The following is a 22,363-nucleotide window of genomic DNA, read 5'->3' on the forward strand; positions in this document are numbered from 1 at the left end:
AAGCTCTCTCTAATACTTAGCCATTTGTAATGTTTGTAGTGATCTGGCTACCTTGCAATTAAGTTGTAGTGTTATGTTTTCATACAGTTTGTTCGATGCTTACATATGATGCCTCTATCACACAGTCATTCATGGTGAATAAACATTCATGTTCTAGATTATAGAGTTTGCCATTGCAGAGAATCATCTTTTAAGGTTGTGGATAAGATTTTCTGAAGGTTCTCTGCCTCCCTTCATCCAAGGTCTGTGCAGTATGTTGTTGGTGCCATTAGATAATGTGTGATTTTGTGAGGCTGGGAAGTATGCGTCTGCTGCCTGAGCACTTAAAAGCAAAGTAAAATGATTAATAAGCATACCAGTTGTGCCTGGTCAGTGGAAAAGAGTATTCTAGTATGTGTTCTTGTCAACACCATTTTTTTGGTGCATTAATTTGTTAACTGTTAATCTCCACACTTAGTATGCAGGCTACGAGGTGTTAAAAGCCCTTGGAGGTATGTTGGAGGGGGAGATGCAAAACAAAGTGGCAATAATTGTTACCAAGTAAGGAAATTTTAGTTTGCAGCATTTGGTAATGTAGATCACACCCTCTGCTCATCCATGACGTTTGATGTTGATTGTGAACTTTACAAAGCCGTATTTCTTTGAAGTAGAAGTTTCTGTTTTGAGGTAACTCATGATTCCTAACCTGAAACTCGCAGTGCACTGAACTGAGGCTCCATTCTAGACTGTTTATAATCGCCACCAGGTTTGGGAATATCTCTTAAAATTGGGAACAGGTGTGCTACAGAACCAGATTTTCAGTGGTGACATCCTGGACATTGTGTTACCGTCAACTGCTTGAGAACCAACACCGAACTGAAATCCTTGTGGCCAGGTTGTATAATAATGACTTATGGTTACATGAAGGGGTATCTAAAATACACCTGTTAAATTCAGTCTCAGTTGCAACAGTGAGTTATTTTGGTCAGACCAACATTGGATGTGCAACTTCTTTCTCCCAAAGGACTATGAAGAATCAACCTGTTCAACCTAATGGGGCCATTTGTTGTAAAAACACACCACATACCACAAAAGAGTTAGTAGGTGGGTGCCTTATAGAATATTGATGACATCAAGTGAACCTGCTCGGACAGTGAAAGGTGTAGACCCTATGATACTACTGGGAACCATGGGGAGTAGATTTCTAAATAGGTCTTGCCTCTGACTTAGGAGAAAAACCTTCTCAAGGATCTTGAGGAATCTTCATAGATGAAAACGGCTACACGTTGAGTTTTACAGGCATCATATTTGGATGATCTTCCCTCTGGGGTTCGGCCTCGAATTGAGCCCAAGACTCCAGATTAGGGAACAGTCTGGAGAGGGCCATGCCTCAGTCACCAAACTAACTCTGTAAAGGACTCTGCAGTCTGCACTGCCCACTGCTCCCAAGTCACCCCTTCCCTGAAAGTCCACCTCAGCTTCAGCAAAGCCTTGAGATCCTGGACTCGAACCTGAGTGCTGAGACTCTCCACCTTGGCCTTGGGAGAGTATATAGCCAACCTTGTAACGAAGATCAATGGTGAAGTCTATCTTGAGGCCAGCATTATCCTCAGTACTAAGTAGGCTGTTGCCAGAAGACCAAGAGGTGAGCAGACTGGTATGAGACACAGAAGGATCGATGTACACCCAGTCTCTGGTCAAATGAGTAAATGAATGAATGATATTTAAACACTAAGCATCCTGGCGCTAGCTCAAACGCCAACTGCACCTATGAATCAGTGCAAAAAAGGAACAATCAAAAGGCATTGACAGAGGAAGGTAACCCGACTTTTCACCTATCGGGCAAAAGTGCATTTGTGTACACAACCCGACAAAGTGAAATTAACTATGCTCGACTTCTGCCAAGCAAGATCGCGCTCGTAAATTAGAGAAAAAGAAGTCCACGAGCCCGATGGAAAACAGCGAGCCTCGCATGTTTTCTGTACTTGGTCGCTGTGCTCGAGGAGGGCTAGCCACCGGAAAAGGCATGACGTATGTTTGCCTTCAACTAATGAAAGCAAGCAGATTTTATTATGCAAGCCCACAAACCAATAAAAAACACAGACGTGAAGTTGACAGGGCTCAGAGCCCTTTTCTAAATACAAAAGCGTCTTGCTGCGATACGCATGCGCGAGCGCATGCAACTCAGGCTCGACCCTAAAAAGGAGGACAGAAAAAGAGTGCAACTGGATCAAGTGCTCGTGAATATGAGAAAAGAGAAAGAATAATCAATTCCCACATTACAATTCAAAAGGTTAAATTATATATGTAAGCCTGTTGGTTGTTCCTTTTATCACATTGAATCAAAAAAATAATTTGAGCAAGATTCAATCTCCAATTTTAGTCCTTTTAAAGAACAAAACAAATCCAGGCTAAAGCAACATCGTCGACGTTTCGACCCCCTCTTGCTCTTGGGCCCGCTCCCGGTTTCACCACGGGTCTTCCTCAGGACTAAACGACTTGGGACAATGTAAGGAAATGCCTCCTTGGCATGGTTACCCCCTACCCTTTTGCCTTTGCTGATGCTAAGTTTTGATTGAAAGTGTGCTGGGACCCTGCTAACCAGGGCCAAGCACCCGTGTTCTTTCCCTATACTGTACCTTTGTCTCCATAATTGGCACAACCCTGGCACTCAGGTAAGTCCCTTGTAACTGGTACCCCTCGTACCAAGGGCCCTGTGACCAGGGAAGGTCTCTAAGGGCTGCAGCTTGTCTTATGCCACCCTGGGGACCCCTCACTCAGCACATGCACACTGCCTCACAGCTTGTGTGTGCTGGTAGGGAGTAAATTACAGAGTTGACATAGAACTCCCCTCAGGGTGCCATGCCAACCTCACACTGCCTGTGGCATAGGTAAGTCACCCCTCTAGCAGGCCTTACAGCCCTAAGGCAGGGTGCACTTTACCACAGGTGAGGGCATATGTGCATGAGCACTATGTCACTACAATGCCTAAGCAAAACCTTAGACATTGTAAGTGCAGGATAGCCATAAGAGTATATGGTCTGGGAGTTTGTCAAACACGAACTCCACAGATCCATAATGGTTGCACTGAAAACTGGGAAGTTTGGTATCAAACTTCTCAGCACAATAAATGCACACTGATGGCAGTGTGCAATTTATTGTAACATACACCCAGAGGGGCACCTTAGAGATACCCCCTGAATACCAATCCGACTTCTAGTGTAGGCTGACCAGTTTCTGCCAGCCTGCCACACACCAGACATGTTGCTGGCCACATGGGGAGAGTGCCTATGTCACTCTGTGGCCAGGAACAAAGCCTGTACATGGTGGAGGTGCTTCTCACCTCCCCCTGCAGGTACTGTAACACCTGTCGGTGAGCCTCAAAGGCTCACTCCTTTTGTTACACCACCCCAGGGCATCCCAGCTAGTGGAGATGCCCGCCCCCTCCGGCCACTGCCCCCACTTTTGGCAGCAAGGCTGGAGGAGATAATGAGAAAAACAAGGAGGAGTCACCCACCAGTTAGGACAGCCCCTAAGGTGTCCTATGCAGAGGTGACCCCTGCCTTTGAGAAATCCTCCATCTTGAGTTTGGAGGATTCCCCCAATAGGATTAGGGATGTGTCCCCTCCCCACAGGGAGGAGGCACAAAGAGGGTGTAGCCACCCTCAAGGACAGTAGCCATTGGCGACTACCCCCCAGACCTAAAAACACCCCTAAATTCAGTATTTAGGGGCACCCCAGGAAATCAGATTCCTGCAACCTAAAGAAACAAGAGGGACGGCTGACCTACAAGCCTGCAGAGAAGACGTAAGACAACAACTGCTTTGGCCCCAGCCCTACTGGCCTGTCTCCAACTTCGAAAACCTGCAACCAGCGACGCATCCGACAGGGACCAGCGACCTACGAAGCCTCGGGGGACTGCCCTGGACTAAAGGACCAAGAAACTCCCTTGAACAGCGGCCCTGTTCAAAATCAGCTACTTCTTTGCAACAAAGAAGCAACTTCCAAAGACTGCACGTTTCCCGCCGGAAGCGTGAGACTTCTCACTCTGCAACCAACGCCCAGGCTCAAGGTTCAGAGAACCAACACCTCAGGGAGGACTCCCCGGCGACTGCGAGCCCGTGAGTAACCAGATAAGACCGCCCTGAGCCCCCACAGCAAGGCCTGCAGAGAGAATCCAGAGGCTCCCCCTGACTGTGACTGCCTGTAACAAGGAACCCGACGCCTGGAACCAACACTGCACCCGCAGCCCCCAGGACCTGAAGGAACCGAACTTCAGCGCAGGAGTGACCCCCAGGCGACCCTCTGCCTTGCCCAGGTGCTGGCTGTCCCGCGAAGTCCCCCCTGTACCTGCCTGCACCGCTAGAGTGACCCCCCGGGTCCCTCCATTGTTTCCTACCTGAAACCCGACGCCTGCTTTGCACACTGCACCCGGCCGCCCCTGTGCCGCTGAGAGTGTGTTTTGTGTGCCTACTTGTGTCCACCCCCAGTGCTCTACCAAACCCCCCTGGTCTGCCCCCGAGGACACATGTACTTACCTGCTGGCAGAATGGGACCGGAGCACCCCTGTTCTCCATAGGCGCCTATGTGTTTTGGGCACCACTTTGACGTCTGCACCTGACCGGCCCTGAGATGCTGGTGTGGTAACTTTGGGGTTGCCTTGATCCCCCAACGGTGGGCTGCCTATTCCTTACATTGTCCCAAGTCGTTTAGTCCTGAGGAAGACCCGTGGTGAAACCGGGAGCGGGCCTATGAGCAAGAGGGGGTCGAAACGTCGACGATGTTGCTTTAGCCTGGATTTGTTTTGTTCTTTAGAAGGACTAAAATTGGAGATTGAATCTTGCTCAAATTTATTTTTTTGATTCAATGTGATAAAAGGAACAACCAACAGGCTTACATATATAATTTAACCTTTTGAATTGTATTGTGGGAATTGATTATTCTTTCTCTTTTCTCATATTCACGAGCACTTGATCCAGTTGCACTCTTTTTCTGTCCTTCTTTTTAGGGTCGAGCCTGCGTTGCATGCGCTCGCGCATGCGTATCGCAGCAAGACGCTTTTGTATTTAGAAAAGGGCTCTGAGCCCTGTCAACTTCACGTCTGTGTTTTTTATTGGTTTGTGGGCTTGCATAATAAAATCTGCTTGCTTTCATTAGTTGAAGGCAAGCATACGTCATGCCTTTTCCGGTGGCTAGACCTCCTCGATCGCAGCGACCAAGTACAGAAAACATGCGAGGCTCGCTGTTTTCCATCGGGCTCGTGGACTTCTTTTTCTCTAATTTACGAGCGCGATCTTGCTTGGCAGAAGTCGAGCATAGTTAATTTCACTTTGTCGGGTTGTGTACACAAATGCACTTTTGCCCGATGGGTGAATAGTCGGGTTAGGAGTTTACAACGCGATCAGCTCTAACATGAGCAAACGCGAGACCCGTTGCATTGTAAATGCTTGTTTGTTGTTTTGATGGGGGATTGTAAATGTTGTATATAGAGAAGTAACCAATACATTTTGGAGATAAAATAGAGGATTCTATGCTGTATTTTGGGGTATGATGTAAAGGAATAGGTGTGTGAGAATTGTTTCCTAAGGGGTCCTTGTTATTTGGTAATAAGATTTCACCTAGACCCTATTGGGTTTTTTATGGGTTACCCTCTGTGGTTTACAATATATTCATTAAGACAATGGCAGTAAATGCCGCCTACTGCCGTGGTGATGGCCGCCAAAAGACTGTCCCACGGCTAACATCAGTCAAAAGACCGTCGCCACGGCGAACATCCGTCCGCCAAATTATGACCACAGCCAGATTTCTGCCACAAGAAGGGCGGAAATCCGGCTGTGGTGATACTGGCGGGTGGTGCTGCTACCACCAGCAGCGCCACGCCAGTAGATCGCCGCAAGCCGTATTATGAAAAATAATACGACCTGGCGGTGTTCGGCTGGCGGTAGCCGCGCCTTGTCCTGTACCCTGCCGGAAGACCCCCTGGATGCAGGTAAGTCGGGTTTCCGACAAAGGGGGGGGTTGTGTGTGTGTGTGGGGGGTGTGTGCATAAATGTGTGTGTGCTTGAATGTTTGCGTGGGCATATGCATGTGTGAGAATGCGTGTATGAATAGATACATGGAAGCGTGTCAGTGTGAATGTGTGTGCGGATGTGTGCGAGAATGTACGGACGCATATGTGAATGAATGCGTATATGCCTGAGTGAGTGTGTGTATGCGTGGTGTGTGCCTGCAAGTGTGCGTGAAGTGGTGGTGGGGGACCTGAAAGGGGGGGGGGGGAGAGTGTGGGTGGGGGGGCGTCTGGGGAAGTGTGTTGGGGTGTGGATGAGCCTCCTACTAGTGACAGGGAAGGAGTTCCCTGTCACTGGTAGGGCCTACCGCCATGGTTTTCGTGGCGTTGCGAACACCACAAAAACCATGGCAGTAGGCAGAGACGTGATGCCACCGACGGTACATTAGCAGCCTCTGGGCTGGAGATTCCTGTCTCCGGCCTGGCGTCTGCTACCTCCATTGCAGTTGGTATGGTAAATTGGCAGGTTGGCTGCAGCCAAACCCACCAGTGTCCTAATGTGGCGGTATGTACCGCCAGCCTGTTGGCGGTACTACCACCACATTATCACTGACCGCCGGGGTCATAATGACACCCATAATCATCAAAAAACATTTACGAGACACTTGATAAGTTGAAGGCAGAAGAAAAGTCTGTTAACAATTTGACTTTCAGAATTTTTGCCATTTCTGCTGTGGCAGGAGGGAGGGGACATAGAGTTCAGCCACCATATGGTAGAGGAGAACAGATTTGCCTTATCAAACAGAAGAATTTCAGTTTTATCAATGTTGCATTTTACATTTTTTTTTTTTCCTTTAACAGATGATGTTAGCAAAACAGTTCTTAAGTTTCAGTTTGGACCCAAAAGAATCCTTATAAAAAGATATGATCAATTGCATTTCGTCAGCAAACGAAGTGGTTGAAATTACATAGGATGTTATCAAGAATATCACAGGGGCCATATAGACATTAAATAACGCAGGGCTAAGTGATGAGCCTTGAGGGACACCAAACACCACTGATATCTCTGCCAAGGAGTACTATCCAATAGTTACCAATTGTTTTCTATCTGCCAAAAAAAAGATCTGACCCTGGCCAGGACCTTGGGTGAAATGCAAATCTCAGGAATACCCTGAAGGAGAATTGAATGGGAAATGGTATCAATGCTTTAGAAAGATCCAACAGGATCAAGACAGCGTTGTTACCAGAATCCATTGTCATTTTAATGGTTTCAGAGACTTTTAACTAGACAGACTCTGTGGAATGCTTAGGTCTGAAGCCAGATTGGCAAAGGTGGAGAGAATTGGAACTTTCAAGATAGGAAGGCAGTTGGCTGTTCTGTTTTCTCCAAAATTTTGTCCAACACTGGAAGCAGATAGATAGGCCTGAAATTAGCAGTGGTTTTACCACCACCACTTTCCAAAATTTAGGGACTTAAACCTTGGAAAGAAAAGTATTTAATAGCTGTTTGATATCTGGATTCTCCTTGTCAACGACATTATGTAAAATGGCTGAGGGACCGGGATGACATGGAGAGAGCCAGATTTGCACAAAAGAATGGCTTGTTGTGATTGCGATAACAAAATCTCCTAAAAAGTGGTTAACGTGGGGTGTGAAACCTCTCCATGTAACTGGCTGGGTTTAGGACAGGAGTCTGTGAAACAACGTTGTAATGTTAATATCTTTTCTTCAAAGAAGGTGGATATCTTATCGAATAGGGATTGTGAGAGGGAAATGTCTTTAGGCTGCAAGAAAGATTTGGAAATTTGAAAGATCTTTTTGAGTCCAGTAGCTTAATCAGCTTGGTGGGTGAAAAAGGCTTTTTGCCATCCCTAATTAAATTGTGGTAAGATTTCTGGGCCAGCCTGACGTTAGTCAAGTCCTCAGATTTGTAGGTCAAACGCTGTTTGCCGTAGAGTTTTCTTCAGCTAAAATAGGTGTGTACCATGGTGCATATGGAGTGGGGCGGTGTTTGCCAAGACGAACTAGAAGAGATAGTTCATTAGCCGTACCCACAATCAATTGATTGAACAAGTCAAGATCACACAGAAGCCTTCCCGTAAAAGGAGGGGGGTTGTTGCGTAAATGTTGTGGCCAGCCAGGTAGTAAGATTAGAACTCATGATTTTCCCCCATTCGTGCAGGTAAGGAGGGCTCCTGTCAGGTTGGGAGTTAGACAACTAACATCCACTGTCAGTATGTGGGGCCTACTACTAATTGAGAGAGGCCTAATATTAATAGGGTGTCTCTGAGACTTTTAGCATTGAGATTCTCTAGATTGTCAAAGTGGTAAATAAAATCGCCTAATAAGGTGAAGTTGGCATATTGGAGTATGCCCTAGAGTGGCCAAGAAGCTGGTAAATTATCTAGGCGGGTGATATATTAAGCATCCAGTGAAGGACTCATTTTACGACAAAAACCCACATTTTCGACCCCCTTCACATTGCTCTCCTCAAAAGAGATAAATTGGAATGAATTTTGAAAGTTAATGGCTAAGCCTTTAAAACGTCCCTCAGATCTACCACATCTGAGGAAAGCATAGCCCGGGGGAGAGCAATTGAGATTTCTGGGATGGACCAAGGTTTGAGCCAAGACTCCGTGATGAACAAAAATATCTAAATGAAGATCAGTAACCAGGCCATGTACTTCTTGAGCATGTTTAGGGAGGTACCAAGCATTAATAAGTCCACCGTCAAGAGACTCACTCACTGAGGGTTGCTCAGTAGAACATCTAATGGCAAGCGCACATTTGCAGTGTTTACATGGTACCGCTCCCTCCAAGCAGGTAAGATCAGTAGTAATGCCGCACTGGGGCAGTTTACTGTTGTGTTTTTTTTTAAAGAAATCAGTTGATAGAACCATACTTGGATTAAAACGGCCATGGGGACTGGCGCTGTCCATGGAATGGACAAAGACCGGTGCAGAGAGGCTTGTCTTTGCCACGTCTGCACTGCAGTCCTACGCATGTCCTGGTTTTTTCCCTTCAATGCCCGCCTCCTGAGTGTTCAACTAGGATGTTAACCTTTCTGAAGGAGGTAGCTTCACAAGGTTACAGATGTGAAAATGCTAGCCCCCATACCGTAAAACAGTAAAGCAGATAACAAATTTTAAGCCCTAGAAACACATTTCAGACTCTGGGAAACAGAACACAATTAAGTAAAATTTAACCAAGATTACCTTTAACTGGTCAGCCCCCAACAAGAACATTGATTCACACTCGAGGAAGTGATCTCTGAAGAGCTGAGAGCATGTTGTGTTCTTAAGGAGACAAAGCAGAGGGGACCCCACATCAGCAGCTGATTAGTCCTCTATGCTATCTCTGTCTCCACCACACTCTGTTCATACAGACTCCTACCAGGACACTGCAGATTAGCCAGATCCCTGTGAAGAGCAAATACCTACAGACAACGGAAATTACCCGTGGCATGACTAATGTTGATCCGCAAGACAACCTGCCTTTGGGACCATACTCCATCAAGCTATCACCACCTGGCATTATGACCACCACATACCACTACATCATCCAGCCTGCAGCTGACCACCACAAAGTACAACTTCGTGTTAGATGAAGAGGGGGGCTTCCTCAGTTGGACACTGTCAAAAACGAAGTGATCTGTACAGTTTCTGCATGCTCAAATGATTGGCAGAAAATGTCAAAGACCCTGTCTGATCCAGTGTCCTCGTACCCAGGGTTGAGAAAAAATCTTAAGCCGGCACCCAGAAGAACATATCTATATTAAAGTTAATGCCCCACCACATTTGCTTCTGGTGTATATAGCATGTACAAGGGCTTTCACTCAGGGTATAGGGGATTCCCCTCCAGCTGACAGAGTAAGTCAGTTGTTGTTGCTGGCAAGTGGGTAGCTGTAGGTATAGTGGTGCATATGCAGGTCTACAGAGTTACTGTCAAGGTCTTGCAGAAACCTCTGGGGGAGATGAAACAGTTAGTGAAGCATCTCTCCCAAGCCTACAGAAAGCATAGCAAAGAGCATGTACAGAAAGGGAAAATCCACTTGACTACCAACATCTGATGTGCCCTAGATATAGCTGACACTTCCTCCAGAAAAACAACACTAGCATTCTACTTCAATAGATCCCTGTTGCTAGTATGTGGTTTCTGATCTGAGAACAAACAGCTTCACATCAGTGTGCCTTTGGATAGTCCTACAGGTGCACTCTAGATTATATAAGATGTGCAAAAATAAAGATGCAGACACAGCAAAGGCATTCCAAAGGCAGCCAACAAGGACAGTGTGTCACAGGCAGCAGGCAAGAGTAGGAACCAAGTCAGTGACCACTCTCCCCGCCCAAACTTTCTCTGTGCCAGCCAGGACAGAGGTTTTAGGAGATTTAGTCTGCCGCGTTGTACTTTGGAGGTGGTTTCCTGGACAATAGCTGTGATAAGTCCGAAGTACCAGAGCAAGGGCACCTCTGCCTCCTAGAAGTGACCACCATATATTCCCCCTAACCTTTCAGCAACTCTTGGGGTAGAAAATATCAGCTAAGGGGCACTGTCTTATGTTGGCCATGGCTATTGCATGGAGTTTATACCACACCACCCAATATTCCATCACACTGGCACAACATCAGCCAGGATCACCAAAAACTTCTGAAAGCGGGAGTGCAGACATTGCTTCAAAAGGAAGCAATCTGACTTGTTCAACTCCATCAGCACTAATAGGGAATTTATTCCTTGTACCTTCTCATCCCCGAGAGAGATAGGACAATGCACTGACTGTCGACTTTCAGGTCCCCATTTAGAATATTATGTTAGTGTTTCAGTATGACAGCTTTCCAAGACACAATTTTGCTGCTCTCTGTCAGGGACTTAATGACACCCTTCAGTCCCAGAGACTTTTACTTACATATCTGTCTCCCGGCATACCACCAGTACTTTGAGTTCATGGTAAGTGGAATGCATTATCAGTTCAAAGTGCTACTTTTTGGGGTCACAACTTCCTGTTGAGTGTTCGCCAAATGCTTGCCTGTTGTAGCAGTGCACCTGTACTGCAGTACCATTCTTGTCTCACCATACCTGGATGTCTACCTGGTAAAGAGCAACAGTCGAGCTGAATGCCATACTCACACTCAACAAACTGTCTCACTCTTACATACATTGGGGTTCACTGTCAATGTGAAAATCTCACCTTTTTCCCCAGCAGATACAACCGTTCTTTTAACCCATACTCAATACAGTGACAAAGAAAGACCTAGTGATGGCAGTTCAAAGGCTGCTTTCACTTTACCAGACGTCTGTTCATGAGACAGTGAGAAAGATAATGAAACTTGAAAATGATGGCTTTTTGTATTGCAATAAAATCAAATGTTTGGCTGTACATGCATCATTTGGAAGAGTGCCTTGCAAGACAGTAGTCACAAGTGACTTGTTAGTGAGGGTCTAGTGTTGGTGCAGCCTGGGGTTCAGTGCAAACTGCAGTGGTGAAACAACAAGAATTTGATGCTGGGCAGGTCATTACAAGACTTTCTAGATGCAGGTGACCATCCACTGAAATTGGAAAATTTTTGCATTTGGGTGCTCACATGGGTTATGTGGCAATCCCAGGCCAATGGTCTTAGCAACGTAAATATAGGCACATCACTGTACTCAAACTGACAGCAATTCAGCTAGCACTCTAAACATGTAACAGATTAATTTTCAGCAAAATAATGCTAATTCATAAAGGCAACATGATCATTGGGTACCTACCTGCAACAAAACAAAAACAAAAAAAAAGGTAGGGGGTGGTGGTACATGCTCAGCACAGTTATCCAAGATGGCACAGATAATTTGGCATTGGCCATTTGCCATCAGATCTTCTGCTGGCGGAACACGTTATTAGGCTGTACATCTGTTCTGTGGAGATACTCAGCAGAACGCATCAGTAAACACACTGAGAATTCATATCCTAGATGATCCACTCCAGTGGGCACTGCTGTATGAATGAACCGGACAGGGATATTAGTGAATGCTTTACTCCACTACTTCTTCTAGCAATGTCCACTAATCACCTTGTACGGTTTTCTGTAGATCCAGACTTCCTCACACAGCACCAAGGTCCACTGCAGCATCTCAACCATAGGGTTGCTGGATAGTGTGAATTGGCAACTAAACTCTTCAAATCTGGATGATTTGAGCCTCCAGAAGAGTGCATACAGATGCTTAAAAAAATGAGAAACTTAGTAAGTGCCAAAAATGGAAAAGAAGGGTCCACTCTTCTAACAGTTTCTGTAAGCAATCCTTGTAGGCCTCAGTATAAAACATCATATGTTAATTGCTCCGCCACCTAAAGGCAGGACTATTATACTCTTCGAAAAGAGTACTCCTAGTCACCCTAGCTGCTTACCCGCAAAATGGAAAACACTAGTCAATCTGCAAGATGCCTGTTGATAAAGCTTTTATGGAAGGCCTTAAAAGTGTGATTCCTCTTAGAATGCCACCAGTCCCTTCATGGGATATCAACATTATTCTAACAGCTCACAGGGCCTCCATTTGATGCATTACACTCTTGCCCAGTGCAGTTCCTTTCATGGAACATGGCTTTCCTTATTGAGGTCACTTCACTGTATAGATTTAGTTAACTCCAGACCCTCACGGTAGAGGTGCCATGTATTAGCGTGTTCAAAGATGGGATTGTCCTTAGAGCACACCCTTGCTTTCTGTCTAAGGTTTTTTTCCCTTTTCAAGTCTACCAAACTATTGCTTTGCCAACCTTTTTCTCCACCATACTCGATCAGTTGCAGAAAAGCCCTTACATCCTTTAGATGTTAAAAGAACACTTAGGTACTACATTGGCTGTAAGAAATGCTTTTGGAAGACCAAGCAACTCTGTCCATTTTAAATGTATGTATTTATGTCCGTCTGCAGGTTGTAGGGCTGTAGATTCACATGTTCTCCCATGTCCCTGGACTCAAGATCACAGTATGACGTTTCGAACAGTAATTCATAATTAAGTACAGATTTACAAACACATACACCACTACACTTAGACCTTCCTGCTTTGCATCTCAATGCATAATTATTTTCCCCCCGGTGGGAGAACACAATCTAAGGTGGTGTCTATTTCCTGGTAAGTTGTGGGTTTCATGTGAGGTATCACAAGCCACCTTTAAATTGAAACCTCTACTTTGGAGAAAAACAACTTGTAGCATTTACTCCCAACACTAGATGGCAGGAGTGTGCAGCACATATGAATCTACAGCACTACAAGCTCAAATTGATTGCCATAGGTAAGCAGTGTTTTCTTTTAAAACTGTTTACTAATTATCATTTTTCTTTGAGACTTTCTTTGATGAGGCTGAATATGAAGGCTAGCTTTACAATCCTTTTGTACATCTGAAGTGTCCATGTTGTAGAGGGTCGTGTGAGGTTGAGCTTTTTCCATGCTTTTGGACCTAGAGTTCCTAGATCCATCCCACCATGATTTTTTTTCATGTCTAATTTAATAGTTGGCTACAGTTTTTCTGTTTCATACACATCTGCAATGTTGTGTTGATTTGTTTCGATTTTGTGCCACTGGGGAAGTAGGCCCTGTGGGCCATAAACACTCTGGTTGAAGCTTTGTAGTAGTGTTTGAAAGATTCCTGTGTGTATACGCTGTTGCTATTGTTCGGGCAAGTTCCTATCAACCAGTGCTGCCAAATAGCAAGGTAGTTAATTGACTTTCCCTTTTACCTAATAACTGTTGAGAATTTGCATTCATTATTAAAACAAACAAGTTATGTAATCATATTCATTCTGCATGTTTTCTATAATTAAAGCCTACTCAAGCCTTGTAGCCTTTGTGTAACCTGTAGCTCCCAAATGGCACACAATTATAGATTTCTTGCCTATGCCAGCCTTAAGTCAAAATGAAATTGTTTTACTCTTCTCAATAAAGAAGCGGGCACTTGATCAAGAGAAAGTCTATGTTGCTAATTTGTGATGTGTATGGAGTGTGCAAAACTGTATCTGGAAAGTTGAAAAAATCTTTATTTCAGGAAATGGGAAAGGAGGTAGTCAGGAGTTTGGTTTGCTGAAGTGAGTAACTGGAAGATTGAAATTTTGAGTATGACTGTACAATAATTTAAAAAGCAGGTTGTCACAGACTTATTCTTGGAAGGAGACACTTGAGTGGGGATAAAAGTACTGTGAGATTTTTATGGATATTCATTGAAGTGCATCTTCACTTGTTTTTTTTTCCAATTTCAGTGGATCAACAACCTTGAGCTGGACAGCAGGTACAACTCATGGCCTTCCAATGTTCAGGAACTTCTGCGTCCCACATTCCCTGGTGTCATCCGACAGATCAGAAAGAACTTCCACAACTTTGTAAGTTGAAGGATTCTTAATAAACAGAAATATGAAAGTAATCTATTATGAAAAATGTATCTGCATCAACTGCATGCCTTTGTACATGAAATGGTTCCCGGGTTAATCCTTTGAATTGAATTCTTAAAAAAACATGTACCGACCTAGGCTTTTGTTACCGGCTGGTGAAGCACATTTTGATGTATTAGTCTTCCTTTAGGGAGGTAAATCTACAACTGTAAAAAAACACATGGTCAATAATGTAGTTTCTGATGGATACTTCTAACAGTAGAACTTTAGAATATCCCCAGGGGACAAACTGGATCCAAAAGTTTAAACAGCATTGGTACTGCGTTTCAGTAGGTGGTGCCTTGTGACTCTGCGTTCACTTTGTTCCATCCCAGAAGTGATGATAGGGCTGCATATAAGCTCCACCCTTAAGCATCAGTAACAGTTCCTTTCCTCCTGCTCCTTCACAAGTGGGCCTGGAGCTCTCTTCCAACATTTTCCTGGTCAGTTGATTTTTTTCTTACAAAATTCCACTTGTTCCCGGTGTGCAAGTGAACTATGTTGCTCCCTAAATTTACAAGATTTAAGACTTGTAGGGGCTATTGCAAAAACAAATGTCTGTGACAGGAACCCCACTCTGTGCCTCCGGTGTTTGGGTTCAGCGCACAACTCCAAATACTGGGAGGAGTGTGCCCTTAAGAATCCAAAGGCAAAGCAAAACTATACATTGCTGAACACTGAAAGAAGTTGCGGAAATCCAGCTACCACTTGAAGTTGAGGGTGAGGACCCGTTCTCACTCTTGAGGCTGTTTCTTTGACAAGTCCTCATCGTGGACTTCCGTTTTGACTTAGTGTTACTGAAAGCACCAGAAGGCCAAGCAGGATTTTTCCCAGCCCTGACACTCTCTCCATGAGAAGTTTTGAGGACACCAGGATGCCTTTTTTCTCCCCTTGGTCCCCCACCAAATGATTCTCATGCACCCCATCTTTCCTGGTCCATTGGTGACATAGTAGCAAATCGAGGCCTTTAGCGAGGCCCAATTGTACTCGCTGCCTTTGGCACAACCTTGGGTCCCAGCATCCAGAGAGGGATTGAGTTAGGTTATAGCCAGCGTATCTACTGTCTGTGCCTCCTTAACGCCCTGCAGATTCCGCTTCTACATTGGAGCCAAATTCCATTCAGGCATCAAAATCCACATCAGTTCCTTTGACTTATATGTTCGCTTCAGTGGCACAGGAGGAATACACCGTTCTCCTAGTCCTATTTTACTCTGAGTCAAATTCATCTTGGCACCAAATTAGGTCATGTCCTAAAGCAGTACCAAGTAACTTATTGGCAGTTCAGACCAACTCAGACAGAACTTTGCCTCAGAGCCGCATCCTAGTGCTCTAACAACTTTTTGGCTCAGACTCTATTGAGAGCCAACCAGCCTTTGATGATAACAAGGGAGATGAGTGTGATTATTTTCCTCCACACTATGATGATACAATGTCTACATTGACTTGCAGCAGGCCAGTGAGCAAGATAGTGGGTTCGACACCTTCCTGGGTGTTGTTCTTCCCCCTAGGCTATCAACAGGAGAGTGCCTCTTTTGCCCCGGTAATGAGGTGGGCAGTGGAACTATTTGATTTGCAACTGCCAGTTATGGAAGTCAAAACTAACGTACTGACAGGCGTTTGCAACCTGAACAAAATTCATCTGAACTCTTGCATCCATTTAATGGAGCCCTGACTAACACCCTGATGGGGCACCTGGTTTAAGCCCTGTTCCTGTCCAGCTGTGAACACTGCGGTTGCTAGGCAGAAAAGGATGGGTCCAGGACTCCCTGACTCTTGATGCAGCACCCTATGCCAGAAAGTTTGGTGGTTCTGGCTTCTACCAGTACAATGAACACCAATTGATTTCCCAAGACTTCCTCAAACAGAGTCAGAATCAACAAAAGCTTTTGGGAAATTTATGCTTTCCTCTGCAAGTCTAGTCTTCCAATTAGTCAGTGTCAACTGTTTGCTGGAAGATAAACCCATCCCGGGGCAAAGTTAGCAAATTCTTGTTGGCAGTCCTGGAGGAGATGTGGGCTAACCTGGATCAAACCATCCAGGATGATCAGGATGCCGCAAAATATATTATCGTTTCTGGGCTGGACACTACCAGCTGCTGGGGCAGAGCACACCAAAGTGGTGCTTGGTGGCATGCTTGTATGAGATCCACTGGCTTCTCTAGGGACAGACAGGCCTCACTGATGGACATGCTGTTTGATGGATCGCACCTGTCTGGTTTCAAGGTACCCCGGAGTGTTGGCATACCTCTAAGGCCCACTGCCCTTGCAACAGACTCAAAACCCCCCCACCCTTTCCACCCCCCCTCCTCAAACCTTTTGGGGTCAGCAACAGGGGTCAAGCATACGACACCCAGTCCACGAGTGACAGAGCACTGTCCCATCCCCTCCCTATGTGGCATCAGCCTCCACGCTGCTTAAGTATGTCCTTAGTGGCATACAACCATCCTGTGGGTGGCAGGATCAGATTTTCTCCAAGGCTGGCAAAAGATAACATCCCACATATGAATAATTCGGATGGTTCAATGAGGCTATACCCCGCCATTCCTTTTATATCCGCTGCACCTCCTCCACATCTTGCTAATTTCAGAAGATTACCTGTCCATCTTATTTGAAGAAGTGCAGGCTCTTTAGGCCAAAGAAGCCGTAGAGAGGGTTCCAACCCCAGACATAGGGACTGACTGTTACGCTCTTTATTTTCTCGTGCCGAAGTAGGACAGAAGCCTTTGTCCCATTTTAGATCTCTGCTCTCTGAAAGTCTTCTTACAGAAGGACAAATTCAGGATTCACACATTGGCCCATATACTTCTCAACTAGATACAGGAGGCTGGCTTTTGAGCTGCAGTACACCTATTTTCTTGTACACTTCCTGCAGTACCACAGACTGTACTTGTGTTTTAAGTTGGGCTAGGAGCATTTTCAATTTGCCATGCTCCCCTTGGGCCTCACCAGTGCCCCTCGGGTGTTTACAAAAGTGATGGCAGTGGTCGCAGCACAACTTCAGATTTTGGAGATTCCATTTTTTTCCTACCTTTATGACGGACTGTTGAAGGCAAGCTCACCACAGACAGTTGTAGACTACCACAAGACAATGGCAAACCTCCTGACATTGTTTGGGTTCACTGTAAGATGCCAAAGTTACACCTGATGCCTTTGAAGAGACGCTCTTTCATCAGAGCTGTCCTGAACAGGGTGCCGTTTCAGACCTTCCCCCTATAACAATAAGTCCATGAGAAACTGACTATGATCTGGATATTTCAGCCTCAGCTCTGAGTCTTGGTGAGGATGACTGTGAGCCTCTGTGCATCTTGGCATCCAGCATCCTGCTCATCAACTATGCCAGGTGCCATATTCAGGCTCTCAGTCTAATATGAAGTCTTAGTGGGCCCAGCACCCAGGCTATCTGTCAGATGTCAACCAGGTTTTGGAGGGGACTTATTTTGCTTTCACTAATGACAGAGCTGACAAAAATCTCTGGAATGCACTTCTCAGTTCAAAGAAGACATTTATTACTACTTCACCACGAGGTTTCTAAAAAATATGATTAGTAGGTCGAAAGTACACGTTTAAAAATAGTCCCAGCAATGAAAGGAAAATATATCAAAATGATTCTCAATTGCAATGTACACAGCAAATATATGTGATTATATTATAGCATAATTGCAAAGCAAACAAAGTACAAATTCATCACCGTAGGGCCTGCCAAGCTCTTCATCTTTCTAATGCCAGCAAGAAGATGACCCCGTTCAACTGCGAGAAAGAGATATCCACCCTCATGGGAGACAAATGTGTGTGTGTGTGTGTGTGTGAGGCATTCGATGTCTAATCCTGACCAAGGTCTTGGAAATTCATTTGCTACTGAGCAGGGCCACCTTTTTATGTCTTTAAAGAACCGAAAGGGCTTTCTGGAAAAAAAAACCTTCCATGAAAGAGAAATACTCAAACATGCTGGCTACTGTAGGTCAGAATTGGAAGAAAAACATTGAAAACTGGCCAACCTTTCAAGGCTCTCCTCCCAAGGCTGCGCCGTTCACTGCACTGAAAAAAACATTTACGTTCGATGGCATCTGTCGCTGTAGATACACATGTTCTGCATAGCTCGCCATCTGGTGTTGGGTCGGAGTGTTACAAGTTGTTTTTCTTCGAAGAAGTCTTTCGAGTCACGGGACCGAGTGACTCCTCCTTCTGTCTCCATTGCGCATGGGCGTCGACTCCATCTTCGATTGTTTTCTTTCCGCCATCGGGTTCGGACGTGTTCCTGTCGCTCCGAGTTTCGGAACGGAAAGTTAGTTAATATCGGAAGATTTTCGTCGGTATTGTTGCGTTCGGGATCGGCGTAGTTAGATTCAACACCGCATCGAAGATCGACGCGCTCCGGTGCCCTTCGGGGTAGTTTTCGATCCCCCGTCGGGGCCTGGTCGGCCCGACCGCGTGTCGAACAACGCCGATGGAACGGACCCCGTTCCGTTTTTGTCCCAAATGCCACAACAAATACCCGTATACAGACCAACATTTGGTCTGTAACCTGTGCCTGTCACCTGAGCACAGTGAAGAGACTTGCGAGGCCTGTCGTGCGTTCCGGTCCCGAAAGACACTCCGTGACCGTCGAGCCAGGAGACTTCAGATGGCGTCCACGCCGACAGCGCACTGAGAGTTCGAGGAACAAGAGGAAGAAGAAACCTTTTCGATCCACGAATCGGACTCCGAGGAATTCGACGATCAAAGAACCGTGAGTAAGACGTCGAAAACAACACATAAGAAAAGTGATAAGGCCCAGGGGACGCCACTGCCACCAGGCCATGGCTCCACCCATAAATTCGGTGACCGACCATCGGCACCGAAAAAGGCCCAAACAGTGCCGAGATCGTCACCGGCACGCAGCCTTCTCGGGATCGAGAAAGTGCTGGAGAAAAGCAACGACACCGAGATAGCGGTGTAGAAGCGGCTCGACGCCGAGACAGCGGCACCGACGAAGATCGACGCCGAGAGGTTTCGGCTCCCAAAAAGAAAAAAGCCACCTCGGAGCCGAAAAAAGATACAGGTAGGGTTTCAGTGCCGAAACAACCCGTAACCGACCCAGGTCCAGGCTCTTATACAGAGGAGCAATCACTGTCCTCTCAGATGCGAAAGCATAGGTTTGAGGAAGAGCTGCAATCCACCGAAGTGGACCATACGCAAAAACGTATTTTCATACAGCAGGGAACAGGAAGAATAAGCACCCTTCCCCCTATTAGGAGAATAAGGAGACTGGAGTTTCAAACAGACCAGGCGCCACAAACAAAAATGGTGAAAAAGGTGACTCCGCCACCCTCTCCTCCACCTGTAATTAACGTCTCACCAGCGCAAACTCCGTCACATTCCCCGGCTCACACCACCATGAGCCAAGGTGACCAGGATCAAGACGCTTGGGACTTATATGACGCCCCAGTGTCGGACAACAGTCCGGAGGCATATCCAACAAAGCCCTCACCACCAGAAGACAGCTCAGCATACTCTCAAGTGGTGGCTAGAGCAGCACAATTCCACAACGTAAACCTCCACTCAGAACAAGTCGAGGATGACTTTTTATTCAACACCCTCTCCTCCACCCACAGCTCCTACCAAAGCCTGCCTATGCTGCCAGGTATGCTTCGGCACGCAAAGGAAATATTCAAGGAGCCGGTCAAAAGTAGGGCAATAACGCCAAGGGTGGAAAAGAAGTATAAGGCACCTCCTACAGACCCTGTTTTCATCACCACACAGCTGCCACCAGATTCCGTCATAGTAGGAGCAGCTCGGAAAAGAGCCAACTCCCACACATCTGGGGATGCACCACCCCCAGATAAAGAGAGCCGCAAGTTCGATGCAGCTGGGAAAAGAGTCGCAGTACAAGCTGCAAACCAGTGGCGCATCGCTAACTCTCAAGCACTACTTGCGCGCTATGACAGAGCCCATTGGGATGAGATGCAACACCTCATCGAGCATCTTCCCAAGGAACTACAAAAGAGGGCAAAGCAGGTGGTTGAGGAAGGACAGAACATATCAAATAACCAGATATGATCTTCTATGGACGCAGCAGACACAGCTGCAAGAACAATTAATACATCTGTGACCATTAGAAGGCACGCATGGCTAAGAACGTCTGGGTTCAAACCAGAGATACAGCAGGCAGTGCTCAATATGGCATTCAACGAAAAACAACTGTTCGGACCAGAAGTGGACACGACAATCGAAAAACTTAAAAAAGACACTGACACTGCTAAAGCCATGGGCGCACTCTACTCCCCGCAGAGCAGAGGAACCTACAGCACCTTCCGCAAGACACCCTTTAGAGGGGGGTTTCGGGGTCAGGCCACACAAGCCAGCACCTCGCAGGCAACACTGTCCAGCTACCAGGGACAGTACAGGGGAGGCTTTCGGGGCCAATACAGAGGAGGGCAATTCCCTAGGAATAGAGGAAAATTTCAAAGCCCCAAAACCCCTACAACCAAGCAGTGACTCAGATGTCACTCACCCCTCCACACAACACCAGTGGGGGGAAGAATAGGTCATTATTACAAAGCATGGGAGGAAATAACTACAGACACTTGGGTCTTAGCAATTATCCAACATGGTTATTGCATAGAATTCCTACAATTCCCTCCAAACATACCACCAAAAGCACAGAATTTATCAAAACAACATTCCGAACTTCTGGAAATAGAAGTTCAAGCACTATTGCAAAAGAATGCAATCGAATTAGTACCAAACACACAAACAAACACAGGAGTCTATTCACTGTACTTCTTAATACCAAAAAAGGACAAAACACTGAGACCAATCCTAGACCTCAGAATACTAAACACCTACATCAAATCAGACCACTTTCACATGGTCACGCTACAAGAAGTGTTACCATTGCTAAAACTACAGGACTACATGACAACCTTAGACCTCAAAGACGCGTATTTCCATATACCAATACATCCGTCGCACAGGAAATACCTACGGTTCGTATTCAAAGGAATACATTACCAATTCAAAGTATTGCCTTTTGGTTTAACAACCGCACCAAGAGTCTTTACAAAATGTCTAGCAGTAATGGCTGCACACATCAGAAGGCAGCAAATACATGTATTCCCGTATCTAGACGACTGGCTAATCAAAACCAATTCACTAACAAAGTGCTTACAACACACAAATCAAATCATGCAAACCCTCTACAAACTAGGTTTCACCGTCAACTTTGCAAAATCCAACATTTTGCCGTGCAAAGTACAACAATACCTGGGAGCCATAATAGACACAACAAAAGGAGTAGCCACTCCAAGTCCACAAAGAATTCAAAATTTCAACAAGATCATACAACGCATGTATCCAACACAAACAATACAAGCAAAGATGATATTACAACTCCTAGGCATGATGTCTTCATGCATAGCCATTGTCCCGAACGCAAGACTACACATGAGGCCCTTACAACAGTGCCTAGCATCACAATGGTCACAAGCACAGGGTCACCTTCTAGATCTGGTGTTGATAGACCGCCAAACTTACCTCTCGCTTCTATGGTGGAACAGTATAAATTTAAACAAAGGGCGGCCATTCCAAGACCCAGTGCCACAATACGTAATAACAACAGATGTTTCCATGACAGGGTGGGGAGCACACCTCGATTAACACAGCATACAAGGACAATGGAACGTTCATCAAACAAAACTGCATATAAATCACCTAGAAATGCTAGCAGTTTTTCAAGCATTAAGGGCTTTCCAACCAATTATAACTCACAAATACATTCTTGTCAAAACAGACAACATGACAACAATGTATTATCTGAACAAACAGGGGGGGACACACTCAACGCAGTTGAGCCTTCTAGCACAGAATATATGGCAATGGGCAATTCACAACCACATTCGCCTAATAGCGCAGTTTATTCCAGGGATCCAGAATCAACTTGCAGACAATCTCTCTCGAGATCACCAACAGGTCCACGAATGGGAAATTCACCCCCAAATTCTAAACA

General features: G+C 45.7%; 1 protein-coding gene across 3 annotated transcripts in view; it reads left to right on the plus strand.

Moving 5' to 3' along the window:
- The window catches only part of UGGT1 (UDP-glucose glycoprotein glucosyltransferase 1), a 1,185,714-nt gene that overhangs the window by 344,190 nt on the left and 819,161 nt on the right, over window positions 1-22,363 (plus strand). For all 3 annotated transcript variants that reach the window (XM_069213734.1, XM_069213736.1, XM_069213735.1), the window contains exon 14: window positions 14,213-14,332. In XM_069213734.1, the coding sequence (XP_069069835.1) occupies window positions 14,213-14,332 (120 nt within the window). The remainder of the gene's footprint in view (window positions 1-14,212; window positions 14,333-22,363) is intronic.

The sequence above is a fragment of the Pleurodeles waltl genome, chromosome 11, assembly GCF_031143425.1.
Source record: "Pleurodeles waltl isolate 20211129_DDA chromosome 11, aPleWal1.hap1.20221129, whole genome shotgun sequence".
NCBI lineage: Eukaryota > Metazoa > Chordata > Amphibia > Caudata > Salamandridae > Pleurodeles > Pleurodeles waltl.